The sequence below is a fragment of the Pipistrellus hanaki genome (assembly GCF_964339955.1).
Source record: "Pipistrellus hanaki genome assembly, chromosome: 11".
Lineage (NCBI taxonomy): Eukaryota > Metazoa > Chordata > Mammalia > Chiroptera > Vespertilionidae > Pipistrellus > Pipistrellus hanaki.
Genome location: NC_140513.1, coordinates 40,412,757 through 40,439,943, shown reverse-complemented (window position 1 = coordinate 40,439,943; position 27,187 = coordinate 40,412,757). Strand labels below are relative to the sequence as shown.

At 36.5% G+C, this 27,187-nt stretch overlaps 1 protein-coding gene across 2 annotated transcripts in view; it reads left to right on the top strand.

Moving 5' to 3' along the window:
- The first annotated feature begins 498 nt into the window (after nt 1-498).
- LOC311630480 (zinc-regulated GTPase metalloprotein activator 1C) overlaps nt 499-27,187 on the top strand; it is a 42,779-nt gene continuing 16,090 nt past the window's right edge. For both annotated transcript variants that reach the window (XM_084899538.1, XM_084899537.1), the window contains exons 1-7: nt 499-783; nt 4,698-4,784; nt 7,706-7,802; nt 8,946-9,037; nt 17,820-17,879; nt 18,941-18,978; nt 25,865-25,911. In XM_084899538.1, coding sequence (XP_084755664.1) covers nt 627-783; nt 4,698-4,784; nt 7,706-7,802; nt 8,946-9,037; nt 17,820-17,879; nt 18,941-18,978; nt 25,865-25,911 — 578 coding nt within the window. In that variant the 5' untranslated portion in view covers nt 499-626. The remainder of the gene's footprint in view (nt 784-4,697; nt 4,785-7,705; nt 7,803-8,945; nt 9,038-17,819; nt 17,880-18,940; nt 18,979-25,864; nt 25,912-27,187) is intronic.

Here is a 27,187-nt window from a genome sequence, read left to right as displayed (position 1 = left end):
AAATGAACTTAGGTTACCTAAGATTCCAACAAATAGTGACAAAGAACAATAAATGAAAGTAATGTGTGTGCATTGCAAACATTTGGATACACATAATATATGTAATTATTAAAAAAGAAAAAGGTTTCACTGGTTATAAAATATACATATAATTAACACTGTATTGTTCTAACCTAACCTTCCATTTTTTTCCTTATGAATCAAAAACATTTTTTTAATTATACTAAAAAATTCATTTAACGTCACGTTGATAAAGTGTATGCCCTGTGGAAGCTGTTCGGGGTCAGGTTCCAACCAGCCTGGCCTCAGCTTTCTCTCAGCCTTCGGCCATTAAAGCGGCCCTCGGACCCGTGCACACAGTGACGGCCTCAGAGCTGGGCTCCTCCAGGAACCCCGCCCGCCGCCCTCAACTTCCGGGAACACCCTGGGGGCGTGGCTAAGACGCTGGGCGGTCCGCAGCCGGAGCCCAGGTAAAAGGGGCGGGGCTCGGAGGAGCCTGGCGTCGCGGCGTGATGACGTAAGTACCGCGCCTGGCGTGGCGTGGCCGGCGTGAGCGGCCGCTCTTCCGCGGGCCGGTCCCAGGTCTGGAGCTCAGGGAGCCGGGTGCGCGCTGTCGGCCGGCCGAGATGTCACAGGCCTTCGGCGCTGTGGACGAGGACGAGGAGCTGGCGGCGGAGGAGGATTGTCCTGAATTGGTCCCCATTGAGGCGAAGCAGAGAGAGCAGGAGGAAAAGCCTGGCCCCGGCGCCAAGATCCCAGTCACAATTATCACCGGGTATTTAGGTAACTAACCATCCCGGTCAGAGGACCCTGGTCTCCGGGGATGTGGCGGGGCTCACAGATTTTAGGCATCCTGGCTGATGCCTCTGGAGGTGCGGGCTGGGCCACTGGCTCCCCGATTCACACGTATCCTGTGAGATTCAAAATTAACTTCGCATTTTGAATAGTAACTAGTTCTGGTTTTGCGGTCTGAAGCCCGGACCCGCCCCCAAACTGTGCCCTTGGCCTTGAGAACACATTACCTTTCTGAAGCTTATCTACCTCATTTGAAAATGGAAACAATACTGGTCACCTGTCTTGAGTTCCTCACCTGCAAAATGGGGCCGGAAATGCCCACCTTGTAAGCCTGTGGCCATGAAAGGATGTCCTGCCAGTAAAATGCTCCACACAAGGGCAGGCCTCAGTGAATCCCCCTTCCCCTCCCCTCAAGCCATTCTCCCCAGCCACTCCTGGAAATACCAGCTCCCTCAAACTTTTTTTTCCTTTTGTTTGAGATCTGTTTTTAAAACACTTGGCCTTTAACATTTCATAGGTGTACGCTCTGCCCTCCGAGATTTTATTTTTGTTTTTTAACCGTCTATTTTTATTTTCAATTACAGTTGACACACAATATTGTTTCAGGTGTACACCCCAGTGATTAGGCATTATATAACTTACTAAGTGACCATCCCAATAAATCTTATACCCATCTGACACCATACAGTTATCAGATAATGACGGACTGTATTCCCTATGCGGTACTTTACATCCCCATAACTATTCTGTAACTACCGATTTCTACTTCTAAATCTCTCCACCCTTTTCACCCATCCTCCCAACACCCATCTATATCTATGAGCCTGTTTTTGATCTGTTTGTTCGTTAATTTTGTGGGGTTTTTTTTAGATTCAGTTGTTGATAGGTTTGTATTTATTGCCATTTTATTGTTCATATTGTTTTTTTCCTTCTTGAAAAAGACCCTTTAACATTTCATGTTACATAGGTTTGTCAGTGATGTACTTCTTTAGCTTTTTAAAAAAATATATATATATTTTAATTGATTTTTTTTTTTTTTTTTTACAGAGAGAAAGAGAGAGGGATAGAGAGTTAGAAACATCGATGAGAAAGAAACATCCATCAGCTGCCTCCTGCACACCCTCCACTGAGGATGTGCCCGCAACCAAGGTACATGCCATGCCCTCAACCGGAATCGAACCTGGGACCCCTCACTTCGCAGGCCAACGCACTATCCACTGAGCCAAACCGGTTTCAGCTTCTTTAGCTTTTTCTTGACTGGGAAGCTCATTGTATGTCCTTTGATTCTAAATGATATTTTGCTCGGTAGAGTAATCTTTGTTAGAGGTTCTTGCTTTTCATCACTTTAAATACTTCTTGTTGATCCCTTGTGGCCTGCAAAGTTTGATGAGAAATCAGCAGTCGAATGGGGGCTCCTTTATAGGTAACTGCTTGTTTCTTTTTTTTTTTTTAAATATATTTTATTGATATTTTACCGAGTGGAGGAAGGGAGAGAGAGAGAGAGCTAGAAACGTCGATGAAGGAGAAACATCAACCAGCTGCCTCTTGCACACCCCCTACCGGGGATGTGCCCGCAACCAATGTACATGCCCTTGACCGGAATCGAACCTGGGACCTTTCAGTCCGCAGACTGACACTCTACCACTTAGCCAAACCGGTTTCGGCAATGTTTCTTGCTGCTTTTAAGATTCTCTCTTTGTCTTTAACCTTTTGCATTTTAATTGTGATGTGTCTTGATGTGGGTTCATCTTGTTTGGGACTCTGTGCTTCCTGAACTTGTGTGTCTGTTTCCTTCACCAGGTTAGGGAAGTTTTAAGACTTGCATTCAGCTCAGTTTCAGGAGGTTCTGAATGATAGTTGTTCTGGAGTGTAGTTGTAACTTTGTGCTTGTGGGAGGATGTGAGAACCACATCTACCTACACTGTTATGTTGACCGGAAGCAGACTGTATTTCTTTAAACTGAGGTCGTTCAAGAATGCACTGGGACACTTGAATTCATAGGTTTGTAAACATGCCAGTTTCCTGAAGGACAGTTTATGCGCTTACACTAGAGGTACTTAATTGGAAACGTACCTCTAGTGTACTTTTGAGAAGTATCTGTGTATTTTAGCCTTAATGGTTTTTATTAATGTCATTCTGATTGTATCACACTCTTCTGTGGTTTCTATTTGGGTTAAAGTTCAAATTCCTTAACGTGAATTGTCTGGCTCTTGACAAACTCTCCAGCCTGCAAAACTGTGACCCAACATTGACCTACTTCTAAATGGTACCAAGAACTTTAGCCCTTGTATATTCTTCTTCTTTTCTTTTTAACATATTTTTATTGATTTCAGAGGGAAAGGTAGAGGGAGAGAGAGATATAAACAGCAATAATGAGAGAGAATCGTTGATTGGCTGCCTCCTGCATGCTCGGACATGTGCCCTGACCAGGAATCAACCCGTGGCCTCGAGGTTCATAGGTCGATGCTCAAACACTGAGCCACACCAGCCAGGCCCTTGTATAGTCTTCTTACTTTTATTCTTCTGGCTAGATGTCCTCTTAGGTGCTCCATAACATCTTATACATCTATTAAATGTTTCATCCTGTAACATAATTGCCTCTTTATTGATCTGAATTTCTGTTTTGTGCTCTTTTCACCAAGGTACAGCATGAAATCTGGTCCATAATAGCTTTTGAATGAACTACATGTTAAAGTCTTTTGCTTCATAATATAGTTAATTGTTAAGCGTTAATAATTTTATAAGATATCTTACAACCTCCTGTCCATTTTCACTGCCACTACCTAATAGAGCACTCATGTCCATGGCCTTTGTCTTACTCTTTGAGAATTTCTTTATGGCACTGCCTCCTCAAGGTATGTCCCTTCCATTCTATACTTCACACTTCAGTGACGTTGAGCTTCCTACATAGAGCACTCTAAACACAAGCCTTCCATCCTTCAGTTTTTGAAGGAATATGACTTAGAAGATATCAATACCCTAATACTCAGTAATTTCCTAGAAATCTTGTAAATCCACTTCAGAAGATAAGTACAACTGCTTGTAATAACAAAACACTGGAAACAACTCAATGTCCACCAACAGAAAAATAAACAAATAAATGATTTATTTATACAATTGAAATAAAGTACTGTGCAGTTGGGATTTTTTCCCCTCTCTATGAATTTTGCTGTCTATGGCTCACAAGACAAATGTTTTTCTTCTACTTCAGCTGAACGTAATAGGTTTAATATGCCACCTACTGGATAAAGTTAGTGTAGCTTTATGAGTCTGTCTTTCTAAAGACTGAATATTCTATCTTGTTATTTCCTACATCCATTATTTTGTGTGATATATATATATATATATATATATATATATAATTATATATATAATTATATATATATATATAATTTATATAATATATATAAATTTGCTTTAAGCTTACTAAAAGTAGACATATAGTCAGTTTCAATTTGTATCTGGTTAATGATGGATGTTGAAATAAAAGATCTTTATAATTAAGTTTTATATTCTTGGCTAAGAAACATTATCATGCAAAAGGATTTAAATATTGTATAAACTACATCAGTACTTTATTATTTGGAAGCTATTCAATATTTTTTTATTTAATAGAAAATTTTAAAGCCTTTGTATTAATTGTATTATAAATTATGTAGAAGGCATATTATTTTTGTCATAATGAGATTGAAGAAAGCTGTGTGACCTAACTTATAGGAGTATTTGTAAGTATTTATAAATTGTTATGTCAACAAAACATTTTTAATACTTTTCAAAGGACACTTTAATCTTCCTCTAGAATAAACTTAATTAAATAATATTTTTAAAACCATTGTGTCTCTTATCTTTTTGTATCTTTAAATTTTGTTATTTTATAAGATCTATAAAACATATTTTTATAGGTGCTGGGAAGACAACACTTCTGAACTATATTTTGACAGAGCAACACAGTAAAAGAATTGCAGTTATTTTAAATGAATTTGGGGAAGGTAAGTCAAATTGAATAAATGCTGTGCTGCAAGAATTTATAAGATAGTTCATCCCATTTGTGACTTGATATTTCATGTTTAAAAATGAAATGCAGCGCATTATAATGTGAATATATTGATGTGGATAGTTTTGGAAGAATGAGATTAATTTCTTTTTTTTAAATATATTTTATTGATTTTTTACAGAGAGGGAGAAATATAGAGAGCTAGAAATATCAATGAGAGAGAAACATCAACCAGCAGCCTCCTGCATACCCGCCACAGGGGATTTGCCCATAACCAATGTACATGCCCTTGACCAGAATCGAACCTGGGACCTTTCAGTCCTCCGACCAGTGCGCTATCCACTGAGCCAAGCCGGTTTTGGCGAGATTAATTTCTGTCAAGTTTTCCTTTGGACAGATTTTGAATACTGAAATTAGATAGTTTCTATAAATTTTTGTGTATAACTTTCAAATTCATATCAATGGAATTAAATTTTTACATGAAATAAATTACTCCAGAAGTAAAAATCTATGATATTTGATATGAAAGAAAGTTCTTTCAGGAACTAGAAAGATACTTTTGTAATGATTATACTGTTTAGTATCAGCTTTTAAAAAATTAAAAATGCTTCATTTATTGTAAGGTTTCCTAGTTGAATATTTATCTGCAAAGCAATTAAAACTGAAGATTTTAAAAATATGTTGAACATATGGTCTCTATCTTCAAAAAACTTCAGTTACCAGTGAACATACATGCATTAAACATTCAATATTTTGTTTTTAATGTTGAACTGTAGTTAAAAAAAATCCATACAGAAATATAAAACTCAGTTCTTTATTACTTTTATATGTTTTTCTTCTTAAGTGTGAATTTTAATAAAGGCTCACTTTTAGCCAAAAAATGTAACTTTTGTGGGATAATTCATAAGGTATACTATTTTTTTCCTGTTGTAAATTAATAAAAGAGCTAGTTTTTATGAACAGGATGGAAAGCCTGTTGGTTAATTGTCGTTTGTGGTTCCAGTAAACTAAAGAGAAAAGTCCTGTTAGACAAAATTAAAATCCCAAGATTTTTAAATCACAATTTTATATTCTGGCTTCTATTGAATAATTAACTGATCTTTTGGATATTGATAACATTATTTCTTACTACTTTTTTTCATTCTTCCTGGGTCATTTTCACAATTTGTCCTTTACAGCATTCATGATACTTTCCTTCACATTTTATTGATGTTCTCTACACCCTGAATTCTGTGGCAACACCTTTCAAAGCTCTTTGTCAGCTCCTAACGGAAATATAAACAAAAAGTATATGAATTAAAAAAAAATTTTTTTGGCTCTTTGCGTTACTGGACAATTAGAACTCTTTCCTGGCTTTGGTATATTTCTTTATTGGGGAAAAAAAATAAGATTTTTGAAAAGTATTCTTATATGATTCTTATGTGTATAAGAATCTCAAATATATTTTTTTCTCAAGTAGGCATTGCTAGGAAACTAAATTTAATATTTAAGTGAGCACATTGATTCCCTGGGTAAGCAAACTTCCTCAAATGAACCAGGGTTTTTACTCACATTTGGATTACAGAGTAGACTGTCTAATAGAAACAAAAACAATTTAGAGGAAGAATGAAAAGAAAAATATAGATAAGGACCCTAGGAGGTTGAAGGGCATATGAAAACTAATATTTAAAACGCACTATCTAGGAAGTTGACCACAAACAAGAAAGAGTGCATTGGTATGATTCATTAATTTTAGACTTGTCTCCTTAGGGACTTCATTACTTTGTAAGAAATGAAAGCTAAAATAAGCTGGAGTTAGTATAGATTAAGATAAGGAAGCTGCATGAATAAAATAGAATAAAAGTTATAAAATGCATTTTTTGCTTTGAATTCTCCATTATTGAGCATTAACTATATATATATACAATAGTCGCCTGGTGCACGAATTCATGTACATGTAAAGGAAATTAATTAGAAGAAATATTTTAATATCACTATTCATCCTTTCTCTATAATAGAAGTGTCAGAGATGAAAATATATAAAATGTGTATGAAAATAATATATAAATTGATTAATAAATAACAACCTGATGTAACAACAACAAAGACATGATATAAAAACAACAAAAATGATATAAAAACACATGATACAAAAACATAACATAAAAACAATATTGATAAAAACAATGACTAATAAATTGATTAAACTTATTCTAATATATCCCTATATATCACATTAAGAGTAAAAACACTTTCAGAGTACCTAATTTCCCTTGTGATTAAGTATTTACAACTTGAACTTTAACATCACAAGCTCTTTGAACTCAAACGAAAGCAATATATAACTGACCATGTCCCAAAATGGATTCAGATAGGAATATTCCTACTCTGTCTAGATTGGCACCAGCAAAAGCTATATGTATTGCACATGTGTGTGTCAACTTTTATTTTTAAACAAGAGGCCCAGTGCACGAAAATTTGTGCACTTCAGAGCGTCCCTCAGCCCAGCCTGTGCCCTCTTGCAGTCCAGGAACTCTCAGGGAATGTCTGATTGATGGCTTAGGCAGACATCCTTAGTGCTGCCGTGGAGTCAGGAGAGGCTTCCGCTGCTGCGCTCGCCAGCCTTGAGCCCAGTGGGATTACACTGTCCACCAGGGGGTAGCTCCTGTTTTGAGTGTCTCCCCCCCTGGTGGTCAGTGCACATCATAGCAACCAGTCATTCTGCCATTCAGTTAATTTGTATATTAGCTTTATTATACAAAAAAAAGTATGTAGGATTGCTTTATTATGTAGGATTGCTAGTGTGCATCATATGTATCTGCCAGTTGGTTAGATGGCCGGACAGTTGGTCACTTAGCCTTTTATATATATAATTTTTCTTTTTTTCTTTTTTGGTTTCCTAGTGAACATAATCTGGAGTACTTCTTATTATTTCAGGAAGTGCAGTGGAGAAATCCTTAGCTGTGAGCCAAGGTGGAGAGCTCTATGAAGAATGGCTGGAACTTAGAAACGGTTGCCTGTGCTGTTCAGTAAAGTGAGGAATGTGTTTAGTGTTCTTGTTGGTTTACTGTAAATGTTAACTTATTATATTTGATTTTCTTATGTAATTTTACTGAATTTACAGTCTGCTTCATTGTATTTACAAATAGAAAATAGACTTAAAGTGTTTATTGCTATTTTATTTCTTTTTCTACATGCTCTAATATTTTGGTCCTTTTATTGAGTTTTTTTTATGTCAGGGTTTATTTAATCTCTGTGGTGCATAAAAGTCTCATTTTATCTGTGAAAAATGGCCTGAGTTTAGTTAAGTCATTGTTCTTTGTTCTAAGACTTCATCCTCTAAAAACAAAAATGAATGACTATTAAAAAAAGAGAAAATCCTCACATTATTTTCCACCAGTTATAGTTCTTTCCAAGGACTATCTATTTTATTCACTAATATACCATAGAACTTAGAAAAGGATCTGACACATACCAGTCACTCAAGTATTTGTTGAGAGAATTAGGAAAATTAACAACTGCACTGTGAGTTTTGTATATTCTAGTGAATTAAATTTCCTCTACATCATTTACTATCTTAGGTGTTTGACTTTGAGTCAAATATATTAACAAGGCTAAAGTCATAATGAATTTTCTTAAATAACCAAAATACATCTATTAATTATTTTCTTATACTTTTTATAAGGAAAAAGGGAAATTAAAACCTGGTACTCTAATTTAAAACAGAGATAAATGGTATTTACCAGTAGTATCCTTTTAGCTGTTATATTAAATTACTGTAGTATCCTTTTAGCTGTTATATTAAATTACTGTAATTCATAAATTTTATTATTATTTGTGATGTCGATTTTTTCAAAAAAATATAAAAATAATAGATTCTGACTTATTTTATAGTCAGGTATAGCAAACATTTCCCCTGCTTTTAATTTTAGTAAAATTAAGTATTAATTTATTATGTATCTGATTTCTTTTTATTTATCAGTGTATATGCATCTATTTTTTTCCTTCACTGGTAAATATTGAATGGACATTTTGTTATAAGTTTGGAAGTGAGTTAAATTTTCACATGCCTAAAGATATTTTTGTCTCAGATTGCTGAATATGTTTTTAAATTTTTATAATGATTGCTTTAAAATATTCAGGCCAATACCCAATAGTATATTTTGTTATTCTCCAGGGACAATGGCCTTAAAGCAATTGAGAATTTGATGCAGAAGAAGGGGAAATTTGATTACATACTGTTAGAGACCACGGGATTAGCAGATCCTGGTAAGAAACAACATTATTAATAACCATTACATAGTTCTTACATTTTTTTTTAATAACTATACTAGAGAAATCTCTAAAATGAGTTTTAAAGCTTTCTTCTTTGGTTAAGAGAGGAAAAATATGTGTTGTCATGTTCTTTAGAAGATAAATCATGATCAAAGTACTTAGTACTTTTAATCTCAAAATAGAATTTGAAGTTTTATTGATTGGTTTAGGGTTTTTAGTAGAAACAAAAATTGTTAAAAATACGAAAATTTAGGAAAATTTGAGACATTTTACTTTTAACTTTATATTTGATTAGATCTTACTAGTATTTCTGATTATTTTCCAATACAGTTTTCTTAGAGGGTCATGTAATCTCAAGAGCTTTTGGATTCTAATTCTAGCAGTACTTATTCCTGTAAATTATTTGTTAGCATTTTGTTTTTCTGCTACTAAAATTAAAATATAATAATTTTGGGAGTAAATCTATAATAATAAAAGGGTAATATGCTAATCAGACCGGACATCTTTCTGGACATCCTTCCAGATGAAGCCATGGCCGGAGGGAAGCCCAGGTCCTGGGTGCTGGCAGGTGGCTGAAGGGAAGCCAGCCCAGGTCCCAGGTGCCGGCAGGTGGCTGGAGAGAAGCCAGCCCGAGTACGTATCTGGGTGCCAGAGGGAAGCCGGTGCTGGCAACTGGGAGAAGGAAGGCCTCCTCTTACATGAATTTCATGCATCGGGCCTCCAGCATTATTATAAGGTGTAGAGTTGAATCATTGGTCTATTTGCATATTAGAGTTTTCTCTCTTATCTAATAAAAAAGTAATATACAAATGACCATACCTCCGCTACACCCACAGGCTTTTTTCCTGGTGTAGATTGATTATTCATGAAATTTTTACCTTTGAATGGAATTATATATAAACTTCCCCAGTGAAAGCTACACAAAGTTGACCTGTTTCTGTCAATGGGTTTGTTTCCTTCTTACCCAAATAACTTTTTTTAAATATATATGTTTTATTTTTTTTTAGAGAGAGAGAAACATTGATTTGTTGCCTTCCATACGCACCCAATGTAGGATCGAACCAGCAACCTAAGTATGTACCCTGCCCAAGAATCTAACCGGCAATCTTTCAGTGCATAAGATGATGCTCCAACCAACTGAGCCGGCCCAGGTTCCCAAATAACTTTTAGGTAACATTCTTATTCCTAGTTTGCAGAACCTTTCCAAGTCCAACTCATACCGTTTTGTTTTGTAAGTCTGATCCATACCATTATTTCTTTTTGATCTGGATCTATGGCATTGGACCATAAAACTATATTAAAGTAACATTTGGGATTAATTTATTAAAAGGGTCATAATTATTTTAAAAGAAATATTGTAGTATACTGAAGGTTCAAATGTAATAAATGGTATTATACTTAGAAGTATTACATAATAACATTGCCCTCATGTTTTCAAACTAGTATTGAATGGGCTGTTTTGTCCTTATGGAATGCCTAGGTTTTTTATACATTTCATACATGTCCAATAGGTTTGACCAATGATACGATTTGAATTATTACACTAGTGTTAAGTATTAAATTCACTTAAATCTAGAAAGATAGGAAATATATGCCTCTTTTTAAAATAGCAAATATCAGTATCTTTCATTGTAATATCAGAAAAACTCTTGTAACTTTTTTTTTAATGAGGTCTATGTGACATTCTTTTATTTTTATTGATTTCAGATAGGAAGAGGGAGGGAGCAAGAGATAGAAACATCAATGATGAGAGAAAATCATTGATTGGCTGCCTTCTGCATGCCCCCTACTGGAGATTGATCCTGCAACATGGGCATGTGCCCTTGACCAGAATTGAACCCAGGACCCTTCATTCCATAGCTGATGCTTTATCCACTGAGCTAAACCAGCTAGGGCCTCTTGTAATTTTTCTTTGAGAGTAGGTGAGTTTAATAAAATATGATTCAGCAAATTGTAGATATAAATGGGTTAATGTTTCTTCTGATTTTTTTTAGAATAATGATTTTTATTGTTTGGATAGAAATTAAACATTATTTTTAAAAATTAAAGAATACCTAAGAAAATATGAAGTTTAAAATAAAATCATCCTATGTTTCAGTACGTTAAAATTCAAGTAGGTAAATTTCATTCCCAGGACTTCTCTGTGCCAAGCTACTCATTATGGTTGAATGATAGCATTGGCCTCAGGAGCTTGTGGAAAGAGCAGATTCTTTTTTTTTTTTTTTTTTTTTTTTTTTTAATATTAGGGGCCCAGGTCACAAATTCACACACTTTGAAAGGAACTGTGGGCTGCGAGGCTGCGGTGGGCATGGGGGCAGGTCTCAGCCCATCATCCGTGCCTCTGTCCAGCCCCTTCCGCCATGGCCCCCAGTCTCCTACCTGCTGGCAGCTCCATTCCCACACGCTGACAGCACCAGCCCTGCTCGTTCCCGCTGATAATGCCAAGGAATTGGAGCCGGCACCAGAAGTGGGTGTGAGCAAGGCCATCACCAGCAGCGGATGCAAGAGGCGGCTGCCGGCCCCAGTTGCCCCTCAGGAGCTGGGGGAGGTGGAGAACCCTTGAGGGGTGATCAGGGCCAGCAGCTGCCACTTCCACCCACTGACAGCTCTGGGCACTGGCAATGAGTTCAAGTAATGACAGCAGGTGCAAGTGGGGCCAGCCCTGGCAGCAGGTGCAAGCACCAGGCCGGACTTCGGTATGCGAGAGCAAAGAATTTTCAGTCTTGCCCTGATGACAGTGACCGGTGCCCCATTTTGGTCTGGTGCCCCTGCTCATCTGCTCCACCATCCAACTGAGACCAATGCCCATCATGTTCCGCACTCTGCCACTTGTTGCCAATGCCTGCCATATTCCACATGTGCCCCCTGGTGGTCAGCACATTTCATAACTACCGGTTGTTCAGTAGTTTGGTTGTTCTGCCGTTTGGTCTATTTGCATATTAGAGTTTTCTCTCTTATCTAATAAAAAAGTAATATACAAATGACAATACCTCTGCTACACCCACAAGCCACGCCCACCAGCCAATCAGAGCGAGTATGCAAATTATCCCAACCAAGATGGCTTCAGCCACAGAGAGCAGGAGGGAGGCTTGAGTTTCCTAGGCAATGAAAGAAGCCATGCTTTCTACCTGCCCTAGCCAGCCTAAGCCTCCACTCAAGGCTACAAAGTTTCAGTTGTAGAAGGTAAACAAATCCAAACAGAAATGGCGGCAGCCACAGAGCAAGCAGAAGGCTTGGCTCCAATCCAGGCTACAAAGTTTCAATTGTAGAAGGTAAATAAATTCCAGATACCAGGGCCTCTGCTTGGATCGTTGAGGTGTGTGGGCTGGCCTGCAAACTGCCACATGCTCCTCACCCAGGCCGCCCCACATCCCAAGGGAACCCCCACCCTAATCTGGGAAACCCTTCAGGGCAAACCAGCTGGCCCCCACCTGTGCACCAGGCCTCTATCCTATCTAATGAAAGGGTAATATGCAGATCGACCATCACTCCAACAGACAAGATGGCTTGCCCCCATGTGGTCAAAGATCCTGCCCCCATGTGGACACAAGATGGCCACTACAAGATGGCCAACAGGGGAGGCAGTTGGGCGGCACCAAGCCTGCAAGGGAGGGCAGTTGGGGACAAACAGGCTGGCAGGAGAGCAGTTAGACATCAATCAGGCTGGCATGGGAGTGGTTAGGAGGTGATCAGGCTGGCAGGCAGAAGGGGTTAGGGGCAATCAGGAAGGCAGGCAGCCTACCGGGATCGGGCCTAAACGGGCAGTTGGACATCCTTTGAGGGGTCCCAGATTGGAGAGGGTGCAGGCTGGGCTGAGGGACACTACTTCCCCCTCTCCCCGTGCACGAATTTCATACAGCAGGCCTCTAGTATATAGATATTTATTGATTTCAGAGAGGAAGGAAGAGGGAGAGAGAAAAATCAATGATGAGAGAGAATCATTGATTGGCTGCCTCCTGCACACCCGCTACTGGGGCTTGAGCCCGCAACCAGGGCATGTGCCTTGGACACTCTACCTACTGAGGCAGACAAGTTAGGGCCCAAAAAAAGCAGATTCTTGAACCCCATCACAGATCTACTGATTCAGAATCTCTAAGGGTGGGGCCTAGCAACCTGAACTACCGGAATGACCGGAATGCACTGCGGCAGCTGATCAAACCCCCAAACTTCCCTTGGCCCCTTCTCTCGGCCAGCCACACCCCTGATTGCCCGCCCCCCCCCCCCTCAGATTGGGGCGGGGCTGGCCACCAACCTCCCAGTCCCTCTACCTGTCAGCAGGCCCTAATTGCCCTATTGGGGCCAGGGAACTGGGAGTGGGTGGTGGCAGATATGGGTAGTTAGGGAAGGGGAAATGGGGGAGGTGGGAATCTGATTGCCAGCCAGGCCTAGGGACCCACCTGTACATGATTTCATGCACTGTGCCTCTAGTAAATTCATAAGTCTGGGAAACCCTGTGCTATGCATTTCTGAAAACTGTATAAATAAGCAGAAATATTTTATATAAAATGGGATCTCATTCCTTGTGCTATTCTGAAATAACTAGAGGCCTGGTGCACAAACTAGTGCATGAGTGGGTTCCAACCAGCCCCACCCCCAATCACTGTGATGGGGACTCTTTGGGGGAGGGGCCTTTTAGGGGGAGGGTCTGCAGGTAGTTGGAGGGCTGGCTCCGCCCCCGGGTTGAACTCCAGGTCAAACTCCTGATCAAGGGGACAATTTGCACATTAGCCTTTTATTATATAGAATTATTTAGTTAACTTGAATTTAAAAGACGTGAAGGAATTGCTGAATATCAGGTAAATGCTTCTTGTTTACAAGAGATGTGAATTAAGTAAAAAAGAAGAAGATTTTTGGACAAGTTGTTTTTTAAACTTCACATTTCAATTTTGAGAGCATTATTTATTAGCTCTCTGAATAGAAGATGAGGGAATTAACACCCATCAACTTTTTCCCTCCTCCTGGTTTGGATTTATTGTATTCTGTGCTATGTTGTCAAGGTTTCTAATATTTACATTCTGTCCTACTTTGTTTAGTTTTCTGTTTAAGCAGTTTTAATCCTCATTGCCAGTATTGTGGCTTCTCATTCTTTTGTTGATCATTCTCTTGATTGACTGAATTTCATGGTCAGGTAATCTTTTCAAGCTATAGGTTCTGTATTCCCTGAGTTTTTGCATACTTAATTGCTTGAGAATACTTGTGTTTTGTTTTTCTACTTGAGGGATTACTTGGCTAGGTTCAAGATTTTCAGATCACAATTTCTTTTTCTCAGAATTTAGCAAATGTAGTTCCAAGATCTCAGTATGTTTTGATTAGTTGAATTTCCTTGTTCAATATTTTCTTTTTATTTCATGATGAAGGATTTTTGAATGCTCTATTTTTTTAGTTTCAATGTTTGTTGTTTTCTTTAATGTTTGAGAATGTCTGCCTATTGTTTTATTCTCAAAAGACTACTTGGCTGAAGGCAATATTTTTAGGGAAAATTTTCATTTGAACTTTCTGGTCATTATCCTAATATATAAAAACCCTGGGTCATAATGACCAGTAACAACCAGAGGCTGACCAACTAGAAGCAAGTGGTTAGGGGCAATCAGGCAGGCAGGCAAAGTGGTTAGGGGAGATCAGTTAGGCAGACAGCCCCTCGCAGGACTGGTCCCACCCCCCAGCAAAGAAAGAGGGAGGCCCAGGCCAGCCAAGCCATTGCATCCCAGTCTGTAACCTGCAGAGGGAGCCACAAGTGGGAGGGGAGGGGGGATAGCACTGCATAGATGGCAAGCAGTGGAAGCAGCAGGGGTGGGGCCAGCTGCCTGCAGCCCAGGGAAGGAAAGCCCCGATAGGCCCTGATCTCAGGCCAGGCCTAGGAACCCTACCTGAGGGCTCCTGGATTGTGAGGGGGTGCAGGCCAGGCTGAGGGGATCCTACCACCCCCGAGTACACAACTTTTTGTGCCTCGGGCCTCTAGTTTTATTATATTGGGGCAATGAGTATTGCTGTAGAAAAGTCTGGGTATTTTTTCTGCCTCCTTGAAAGTGACTTGAATTTTTGAAGTTCAGTAATATACTCTATCCATTTTACTTATATTTGTTTTTTTCTCTTTAGCTCCAGTTTGAAAACTGGGTATTATTCGGAGTAGAGGGAAAGGGGAGACTGAGAGTGCCAGATGGACAATGTGACTTTTAGGGGTGATCAGGTAGGCAGGCCAGTGGTTAGGCGTGACCAGATAGACAGACAGCGCTCGCCTAAGCAAGTGGTTAGGGGCAATCAGGCAGGCAGGCAGAGTGGTTAGGGGTGATCAGGTAGATAGGTGAAGATGATTTATGTATAATGTTAGGAATTATACTGAGTTGTAAAACTTAATACTTTTTTATGATTTATTGTTTGGAGTAGTGATACAGTAGACATACTATTCAGCTCTATTTTCAGCTCTCTAGAAATCCAAGTGCTTTTAATTTTTTTTTTATTCCTTGCATTGCTGAATTCCAGTATATTAGTGAATAATATACACAATTTGTGTATCCACTTAGATTTTTATTAAATTTATTTGGCTGATGCTGGTTAATAAAATTTTACAGGTTTCAGATGGACAGTTCTGGAACACTTTATCTGTACATGGTATTCCCAAGTCTCTGTCCATTGCCATTTATCCCCATGCACCCCCCTCCTGGGTTTGTTCTAATTTTCATGAATATATTGTATATCACACAAAGTATGGGGATGTCCTTGAGCTTGAGACCTTTCACTTCATTTTACTCTGAGCCCTAGAAAGTGACTCTCCCCCCCCCCCAAATTTAAAGATGACAGGAAACTTTTACCTTCAATTTTTTTTTCTATATTGCTTATTCTCCCTCAGTTTTTCTTGTCATTTTGAAAACTATTTCTGTAAAGTATTAGGACTTTGTAAACTAGTTCCCTATAATCTTACTGGGTATGGAGTAGAATTAAGAGCTATCATAAGTCACATAGAATTTTTTGTTTCTTATTTTAACCACCACTCTTCAAAACTTATGGCAGGAGGTTGTGTATTTGGTTGCAGCTGCCAAAATCTAGCTTTAAAATTTTTATCTTATTTTTCATTTTATTAGGTTTTGAAAAGGGAGATTCTATCATCTAACTCAGGACTTCTTAACCTTTGCACAAATGACATTTTATGCCAGATAATTCTTTGTTGTAGGAGGCTGTCTTGTGTATTGTAGAATGTCTAACAGCATCCCTGGTTTCTACCCACAACATGCCAGTAGCAGTACCCTTGTTAAGACAACTAAACATATCTCCAGACATTGCCAAATATCCCCTGGGGGAGAAAAATCACCCTGGTTTGAGAACTACTGATTAACTTCATTCTCTCATGTGTGCTTCTCCTTCTAAACTCCTGCATCTAAATTTGAAATAGTTCTTTCTTGTGTGGACTGGTAAGTATTATACCACAGATACCCATCTGATTTTGATAAAAGCTCTAATATATTCTTGTAGTTCAACTTAATACTAGGCAAATACTAACTATCAAGTACTTATAAGATATCTGAATAGAAATCAGTGAATTTAAAAAAAATGAAGATGATTTATGTATAATGTTAGGAATTATACTGAGTTGAAAACTTAATACTTTTTTATGATTTATTGTTTGGAGTCGTGATACTCACAGTAGTCTTACTTTTCCCCCCCTCATTAATTAAAATCATGTTGTTAGCCAAGTAAGTGAAGAAAATTTGTATTGGCGATTCAGTTGTTTCCCATTTAGGAGACTGACATTCTCCAGTTCTAAGCTAAATAATTGTCGTGGTAAAGTAATTTCCTTGAAAGGGACAGACATTGATTCAGCCCCTGTTACTCACAAATCCTATTTCAGTCAAATTGGAAAACTATTAAGTTTTTGGGAAAAAATCAATAGGTATCTGGAAACCATTAGATCTTGGGGCCCTTGCTATATCTTGCATGAGTAATCATTGTAAACAGCTGACAGGTATTTCATTGTTGACACACAGTGATGCTTGGGGGATCACATCTCGTCAGGGTAGGTGGACAGTTTTAGACATTGGAACAAGTTCAGTTACCCTTGTTTTTCTCCAGTACTCATTCTTTTAGACAGCCCTGTCACTAACTGGACCTGTGATGCTTTGAAAGATCAAATACTTCTTTTGCTGTCAGTTTTCTTTTTCTTGTGTTTGTGGTAAACTAATCAGGGTGTGTGGATTGGTACTGAACCAGTTTCTATTAAAAAACAAGTTTTAATTTCTTATTTAGAAATTATTTTTCCTCAAACCCAAATTTTATATCAGTATTAAATAAATAGTGAAAGGATTTCTTGTTCTTTTTCTTCTATAGAATTTACAAATATTTTTTGACATATGATTTTGGAATTATCTGTGTTTTCTTTTGCTTTCCTTTAGAGATATAATTTAATATTTTTGAACTGTATGATTATTATTTTCAGGAAAGAGAAAATAAAAATATGTTCTTTGTGCATACAGCCATATTGCTCAAATTATTTGATAATATCGGTTGGTAAATCATTATTTCATTGGTAGAAGCTTGGTGTTGGGTTTATTGTTTAATAAAAGTTGGTCTATTGTTTTTTAAGATAAAGGGAGAGGAGAAGAAATGGATGTAAATAGTAAAAGATTCTATCACTGTAATTTCCATAAGAAGATTGGAAACCCATGTTTAATTTGTGTACATGTTTCCCTGCTAATTCTGTTGGGGCAAATTAAAACATTACGGGTAAAACTGTGTTTCTCAGTTTGGAGAAATATTTTTATTTGATTACTATATATATTTTCAGGTGCTGTAGCTTCTATGTTTTGGATTGATGATGAATTAGGGGTTGACATTTATCTTGATGGTAAGTTTAAAGAGGAAATTTGTTTTGTTTTCAAGTAAATATTATTGTATGGTTAAGATGATTTTTGTTCACTCATGTTATACTTTTAATTCCTTACATTCTTACTCTTTTAAAACTTGTTTAGTTTGATGATGAAGTAAGTCTTTGTTCATACAAATTCTAATGCCCCAGACAATGGTGGAATTAGATGTCAGATATTTTGTATATTTTTATGTTTTATTTTATTTTTTTGGATGTTAGATCTTAATCTCAACTCCCAAATTAGTACTTCGACTAAGAGTTTCCTTTCAAAATAAATACTAGGTAGATTTTCTATATCCTTTTTTTATTTATGTCTTATTATGTGTTGTCTGCCTCTCTTCTGTTGTGTCTTACCCCTTCCCCCACATCTCTTACCTTTTTCTAAATCAGATCTTTCATAGACGAAGCAGTGAAATCATTTAAGAATCATTGAAGCTGGGCCCTGTTATTTGGCTCTAATATTTGTGACGTACAGTTGGTTGAATTATTTAGGCATCAACAAATTCATTCTACTGTTATCCTTTGAAAAAGTTATTTAGCATATAAATTCAGAGATTGTCAAACTAATTAATCATCTGGAGATTTAGGTTCAAATTATATATAACATTTGTGTGAGTTAGATTTAGTGAGAGATTATATCTTAAGACATCTCAGGTTTATTAAACAATAATTTAAATGTTAAGAAAATTCTCAAATTAGATTATGTGAAAATAAACTAGAAATAACCTGTTTTGTGTAATTTGTCACATTTTACTTTATATTATGAAATTAAAATTTGTCTCAATATTTTGGATTATAAGTTAAAAGGTTTGTTTATTTAAATTAAAAATGTTATTTATTTTATATTCTAATACCTTAAAGTAGTGCTGGAGATTCAGTACACATTTGAAAATGCATGCGCTTATTAATGGAATTGAGTTAAATTGCAGCCTTGGCAAGAGAAAAATATACTTTATTGAGTCACATTTGTATGCTGAAATAGATTAGTTTTAATTTTTATTCTCAAGTATAAAGGTGATAAATGATTTATTTTTTTGTAGGTATCATAACTGTTGTGGACTCAAAATATGGATTAAAAGTAAGTTGAAAGATTGCTAGGAGTTGCTAATTATTTAAGAGCTGAGTATATGGTCATTGATTATATTATTTTCTCTATTTCTCTATTTCTCTATTTGTATCTGTTTGAAATTTTCCTTGACAAAATCTTTTTTTTAAAGTATCCTGAACAGTAGATAAAATTTGTGTTTTTAAATTATTATTTTGTGCTTTTGAATTAATTATTTTCTATTACTTTGGTTTGATGTAATAAAAGTTGGAGGTATAATATTTTGTAATAAGAATATTACAGGATAAAGTTTGGATATGTATAACTCCTCAGTAGGGTTCAACCCCAATGTTGTTAAGTTTTTCTGATTGATAGAGGAAACTGAGCTTGATAAAGCACGAGAGCTTATTTTTCTTGTTAAACTGCAATGCTGTAGATAATTGAGCTTTAAAAAACAATACTGCTTCACCCTGTTTTTAAGAAATCAGGATTTATTCGTAGATTTAGTAAAGAGCAACTCTTAAAGGCATCCTACCCTGAATGTTTTTGGTCCTTAACAAAGTCCTCAGGTGCACTTTAATGGGCTTCAATTTATAAAATGCTCTTAGCAAGATTTTTAAAAGTATAGTTACATAAAAATATGTTATTAAATAAAGTAAAATCGTGTTTCTCAACCTTCCAAGTGAAAGAAGAGAGTAAAGTTATTCTCCATCTCCCAGTTCCAATCTGGGGATATGGATAGTGCCCAGTATAATTTTTTTAAAGATTAAATTTAACGTTTAACAATTTATGTTTGCTTTGTATTCTGTCCTACAATATATCTAAACTGGTTAATTTAAAAAAATTTGTTTTTCTTACAAACTTTTATTAAAATGATGATCTACAAATCTATGGCAGTCTTATCAAATGGTTATCAGTACCCTTTCTCTGGCTCTTCAGTTCCCTCACGGGTAGAGCACCCTAATTTGAGAAGTTTGGGTGATAATTTCTTAGTAGATTAAGTCCAAATTTATTAATAATAGTCCTAAGAATCAAAGTAAAATTCCAGATATCACAATTTTACTAGAAAAATTCTGACAGTTCTGAACTCATAACATTTCTAGCAAAATGTTGAAGAAAGAAAAAAAAACAAAAACCAATCCTCAAATTCTGAATGATTTCTGGAATGTTTAAATTTATTTCCTATATAAATTTTTAGCTAAATTTAGGATCTTATGGAATAGATAGCAGTTAAGATTTATTTATTTTATTGATAGACTTAAAGTGCAATACTTAAAGTCAAACTCTTTATGTATTTATGATTATTAGAACAATTTTATGTGTATATTTGGTTATGGAGAGGAGTTAAGTAGAATCTATTATCGGTTTGATAGAGGCCAGAAAATCAAAGCAGCATTCTGAATAATGCAAACACAGTAAACATTTAACCCCCTGCCATCTTGATAAAACCTCTTAAATTATTAAATCAATATACCTACATAAAACTGACATACTGTCAGGATAATGGAAACTTTAGATTTTCTAAGTCAGATGCCAGATAAATAACTTTTCCTTTATATAAAGAATTTGCCAACTTGTCCAATTCCTCGGGTTGCAAAGCTTGACCTCAGTAGCTGCTTGTGATTCAGAGAATTCTGAAGCAGTACAAGTAATGACACTTGGATAATGGGCAGCAATTTAAGGGTGTCATGCTTCACAGAGCCAGCCCATCACAAGTGAAGCTGAAAAATGGTACCCTGTGGCCAGCCAGCCAAATTGAAACTGAAGTGGTAATTGATATCATGGGCTATCACCTTAATGGGATTGTCACCCATTGATCTGAAATATTCATTTTTTAATCATGGGCAAAGAATTGGACAACTTCAGTGACAGCTCTCTATTCTTAGGACTTGACACTGAGGCTACTGACATTGTTCTTTTCAGTTCTACAAATGTGACAGCATTTAATGCAATAAAATCAATGAATGAAGTTACAGAGAAAAGGTCAAGGAAGAGGTTTCTTCTTGGTTCTTTTGTCATATTACACAAGCTGCTGAAAGAATTCAGTCAGAAAACAGTTTGGCTTGGAAAAGACCAGCAAAATAAGTAGATTGACATTATGCAATATCTTTTTTTAAAAGCCAAAATAGTGTTATATTTATAACCGATCCATTGGAAAGAAATGCCTGCTTTTTTTTTTAATGTCATCTGACATCTTTGACACTAGATTTATTTCCACTTTGGTCAACAACCGTGTTTTCTTTCCTTTTTTTTTAATTAAAAAAATGCAGCTTGTTTCTATTTCTGCAGAAAAGACACCTATAGCCCTTATTGAAGTTGTGCCTACGATGCTATTATTTAAAATGGTTACTTTCTTATGGTATATTAAGTTATAAAGTGGAACCTTAATTTTTTGGATATGTTAGATTAATTAACACCAAAATTATTTTTGTCTTTTTTGAAATATAAGCAAAAGGCACAGTCTTTAAGCAGAGTTGAGGATTCCTTTGGGGAGGTATATGTGTATATATGTAATTTTTTTTCCAAAATTTTTTTCTTCCTTGCCTGTAGAGATAGAATAGAATGTCAAAAATGCCCATTTCTTTAAACCTCATAAGTGGAAGTCATCTGACTTAATAGTATAAAAGCTGATATTAGAGAATGTCCTTTTGAATAGCAGCCATTGGTTTTAGTCATTTTATAGAGTTTGTCTTGGGGAGGTGGGAGGTTGCATAAGGGAAATGTTAGGCTGATATCCAGAGAAAATAAATGTTAGTATGCATTTATTATTTCTGTATGTTTGTATAGCCTTCATATGTTCATAGAACAGGGCATTTATCTCTTCGGCTGTAATATGATTATTATATGTCATATTCTTCATAGAGTTGTGTGTGTTGGCAGATTTTTATTTTGGAGAGATGATGTAGTTGTTTTAATATGTTTATATTGATTTCAAAGAGAGGAAGGGAGAGGGAGGGAGGGAGGTAGAAATATTGATTGGCCACCTCCTGCATGCCCCCTCACTGGGGAAAAAGCAACCTTGGACATGTGCCCTGACCAGGAATCCAATGGGTGATCTCTGGTGCGTAGGACAATCCACAATACACTGAGCCCACTGGCTGGGCTATTTTGGAGAGTTGTAGCATTTTTTATGTGATACTGATGGACTGCCTAGAGGTAGTAAAATATAGCTTTGAGTGAAGATTTATAATTTTCTTGAGAAGTAAATGCATTAGAAACAAGAGTTACTTTGTGGAACTACTATTAATTCTGTTTAGGTCTGAAATTCAAAACTGGTTCCTAATTTTCTTGCCAAATCTTTTTCATATTGCACCAGCTCATAGCCAATAGCACCAAATTCATATGTAAACAAAGCTTCCAAAAAGTCAATAATATGATATTTTGAAAAATAATTTAAAAGAACTTAAGTATTACAGGATCAATCAGGAACAGGTGACTAGCTAAAAATACATCTTTGCTGAATAGATGTACTACTGAATAGAAAGGGATTTGTTGCTTGATGTTATATAAAACTAGAGGCATAGTACACGATATTCTTGCACGGGGGTGGGGGGTTCTCAGCTCGACCTGCACCCTTTCCAATCCGGGAGCCCTCAGGGAATGTCCTACTGATAGCTTAGGCCCATTCCCCATGTTTCTCTGCTTTCTGCGGGACTTGCCTGCTCTACACCACAGCAATTGGCAAGCAGGCCCTGCTGGGGGCTGTTGGCAGCCATGCTTGCCTGCTCCCACATTGCCCTGGTGACAGACAAGCAGGCCCTGCTAGGTGCTGTTAAGATGTGCGGCCGCCCTTGCCTCCCGGGGCCAGTGATGGTCCCAGGAGGCTGCGGGCTTGGTGCCCATCCCCAGGACTCACGCTTCTTGGCACCTGAGAATGCAAATTAGCCCATCATCTTTGTTGGGTTAATCTGCATACTCACTCCTGATTGCCTGGTGGTCATCATGGATGTGTGGTCAATTTGCATACTTCTTTTTTATTAGTGTAGATTTTTTAAATAATGTTCATGTACCTGTCAACAAATAGAGGGTATTAATTAGAATTCATTTAACAGATATTTGTTAAGCCTGAATGTGAGGTTTTCTTTCCAGGGTATTAACAGCCTTATTCTCTAGAGGACACAATAATAGGATTAGTTAGAGCCTCAGGGCAAGAATAATAGTCAAAAATAGTAAACTTGGTCTTTTGGCAAGGAACAATTTTTGCTACAATATTCTCCAAGTTTTATGATTTCCATGACTTGAGTGGACCTGCTGTTAAATTTATAGCATTATACCTAATGTGGAAACCAGTACATTATTACTGTAGTTTTAGTTTAGTCTTATTTCCTCCAAAATAGAATTTGACAAACTTTTAAAAGAAAAACACTTTTCTCTATAGACTTAACCAATACTATCAAATAAAAGTATTAATAGATTGCTCTTAGGTTTCAAACTATTCAAATATCTTAATGATCTGCCTCTCCATGAATTGTGAAACTAGTTTGATGAAATAATTTTTTTAGTAAAGGTGCTGCCAAAGCAAAGATGGTGAAGTAATTTTAAATCTAATTTTTAGGTTATTTTTACAAATATACTGAGTGGCCAGATTATTATGATCTCTGAACACATAATAATCTGGCCACTCAGTATATATACTATATAATAAAAGGCTAATATGCAAATTGTTCCCTCGATCAGGCGTTCGACCAGCAGGCAGGCCGGCCAACCGCCCATGTCTCCTGCCCCTGGCCGGACCCCACCTATGCATGAATTCATACACCGAGCCTCTAAACACACACACACATACACACATATACACACACACATTAAGTAGCCAGATTATCATTCATTCAGAGATCATAATAATCTGGTCATTCAGTATATATACACGGTGAGAAGAAAAAGCCATAAGTTGTTACCATATTCTTATATGATTATTAACATATGTATAATACTGTATGCAAAACTGATTTGATAAGACAAAAAGCTTTCACAAAGACTTAAAAATAATGTTCATTTTACTTCTATTGTAAATTTTACTTACATTTCAATTTTAGTAAAATAGACCTATAACAATGTGTTTCTGTGATTGTCGTGGCATTAGATTTAGTTTCTTCTTTTCTAAAATGAGAATAGCCTTTTCCCATAGTGGTTATGAAGACTAAATGAGATAATATGTGTAAAAGGATTTAATAATTGTGAAGTTTGATTTAAATATGAAGAATATAATCTAATCTCAGTATACAGCTTTTGAGAGTTAAGATAATGAAGGTGAAATATTTTTTCAGAGGAACTTTATGGCTTTGATAACATTGGAGATATAAATAGGATTATGAAAAAATGATAACTGCATCCAGAGAGATGAGCACTACCTTGTGGGCCTCTAAGTCAATGCAAAATATTATTTTGGAGCTAGTGTGACTCTGGAAAACACAACAAAATAAACAGTTGCATGGAGAGGCCAGATCACTCAAGTGTTTCTAAATGATAAACTGTTTTTATGCTAGAATTAGGGCTGGGCCCTTCTCTCAGCACATTTGTTTCTAGGGTATATGAAGGGCCCAGTGCTGAGTTAATTATAATGTAATATAATTCTAGGGTGGGGAGTGAGGCTCTTTTTTATTAGCATTCTGTCAACTGGGTTCTTTAATTTGAATTTATGTATATCTGTTTTACAGAGAGCACATCCTAGCTAATAAAGAGGGAATATGCTAATTGACCATCACTCCATCATAAAGATGGTTTCACCCACAGCTGAGGCCAAGTTCCCATAAGGAGCCTTAACAGGCAGTCAGCAGGGACCTGAGGCTACACCCCCCCACCCCCATAGGGCTTGACAGGGGACATCAGGCCACACACCTTCTCTCCAGCACCAGGCCAGAGACCTGTGGCTGCACCCTCTTGCCTGGCTGGGCTTGACAGTGGACCTCAGGCCATGCTCCCCACCCAACCGGGCTTGACAGGGGATCTCAGGCCATGTTTCCCACCTGATGGGGCTTGATGGGGGACCTCAAGGCATATCTCCTACTCCAGTCTGAGCTGGGGGGACCTCATGCCACGCCCCCTGTCCTGGCATCGGGCTAGGGGACCTGAGGCTACGTCCCCTGCCCAGTGGGGCTTGCCAATGGGATCTAGCCCAATGGTGGCGGGGGCTGGCTAGGTCTGGGTCTCATTCGATTTTGAAGTATATGTAGGTGGGCAGGGACTTGACTCTGGGTCCCATGGTGTGCCTCAGATTCTGACAGGAGGAAGGTTTTCAATATACATTTTACTAATTTTCTTTCATCTCTGACACTTTTATTATAGAGAAAGGGCAAATAGCAATAATAAATTATTTTCTCTAATTAATCCCCTTTTAGTGTGCATGAATTTCGTGCACTGGGTCACTAGTGTATTCATAATGATGAAGATATTTGCTAAAGATCTCAATAAATCTTCTGAAGTGTATTTTTTTTAAGAGAAGTATATGAGGCTATAACAAATTCTATTATTATGTCCTCTAGAGTGGGCAGGAATGGAGGGAAGTATATTAGATGTGTTCAAAGTACAGTTCAATAGTTATCTTTTAAAATAAGTAGCAATGAATATTTAGAACAAGAACAACTTTATAAAAAGGAAAATGCCTAAAACCTGAACTATAATGTTCTATGTGTTTGACTTTATTTAAATATGGAGGGTTTTCCTTTTAAGAAAAAATGTTAGGGGACACAATTTAAGCTGCCCCCCCAAAACAAACAAACAAACAAACAAACAAACACCCTACAGGTTCACAGTAGGAAAAAAATTACAAATGGAGAAGAACTAATTTGTATATTCAGTAATAGAGCTTGTTAAAGTCTTTGTCAGAGGTGAGAAAGGAGTCTGCAAAGTAAAACCCTTTGTGTTAACATTAGATTTTGTTGCACTACAGTAACTTTTTTCAAACTTTGTTTTTGTTTAGCATTTAACAGAAGAAAAACCTGATGGCCTTATCAATGAAGCTTCTAGGTATTCATATTTAAAGTATATATTGATTTCAGGCTAATTGGAAAGAGAAAATTATGAATGTGAAAACCAAAAGCAAATATAAAAACATAAGTCAAGGAATTTATCTTTTTTTCTGTAGTGGAATTATTTTTATTTATAATAGTCTGATAACTAAACTTTTGTTTAAAACTTTATTATAGCATAAAGTGAGTGCTGGACATAGGAGTTCTTAATGAGGAGTTTGAGAACTGTTAACATTTAAAAAATATTTTAAAAAAATATTTTATTCTCATAACATTTTTGGGGGGGATTGAAGAAGATCATAAAAAAGTTGGCTCACTTACTGCCTTTTTTAACAGGATTTCATTTGAATCAAATGTTCACTGTTATTCAGAATAACAGAAGACCCAATATGGATATGGTTTAATTTGGCATTTAGAACATTTTTTGTTTAAATACTTTTATGCTTCTTATTGGTGTTTCTTTAGACTTAAAATATTTAAGTAATTTGCCTACTCTGAGCATATTCTCACTAATAGGAAAAAGGTTTTTGGATAAATGACAGTCACTAAAAATGCTGTTGGGTTTAAGAACGAGCTCCCTTGAAATTTGCTATGAATGATCCAGACATAAATAATGAAGACTACAAGCAATCAATTGATTTCCTATCATTTTGGAGTGTGGTACTCTGTTGTTATGTAATACTGCCTAAGCATTCATTTGGTATATACTTATAATTCAAATTAGAGTGAACTTAAATGTTCTTGTATCTTTTTCCTTTATTAAATTAGGTTTATTATAGAAAATGTAAATAAACCAACCAGAAAATAGGAAAATATTATAAAAGCTAAAATAAAATTAAACATAAAAGACCTCCAATTTAAAGATTGCACCTGCTTATATTTTCAAATGTGCACATTCATGTAAAATTTATTTTTAAAAAAAGGATCGTGATATGCATGCTATTGAAACCTGCTCTTTTAATGAATTAAAATTAATTTATTTTTGAGAATTTGATTGTGTTATCGGCTATACCTCCAGGTAGCACAAAACTAGGATAGGAACAGATAGTCTCATGATTAAAATTTCCTGAGGATTTGAGGAAAATTTAAAGACTCCTCAGCTTTACTATTCCTGTTAATAGAATATATAAATTCTGTTATAGTAAGCTATTTTTTTATTTTTATTTTATTGATTTTGTACAGAGAGGAAGGGAGAGAGATAGAGAGTCAGAAACATCGATGAGAGAGAGTCATCGATCAGCTGCCTCTTGCACAACCCCTACTGGGGATATTCT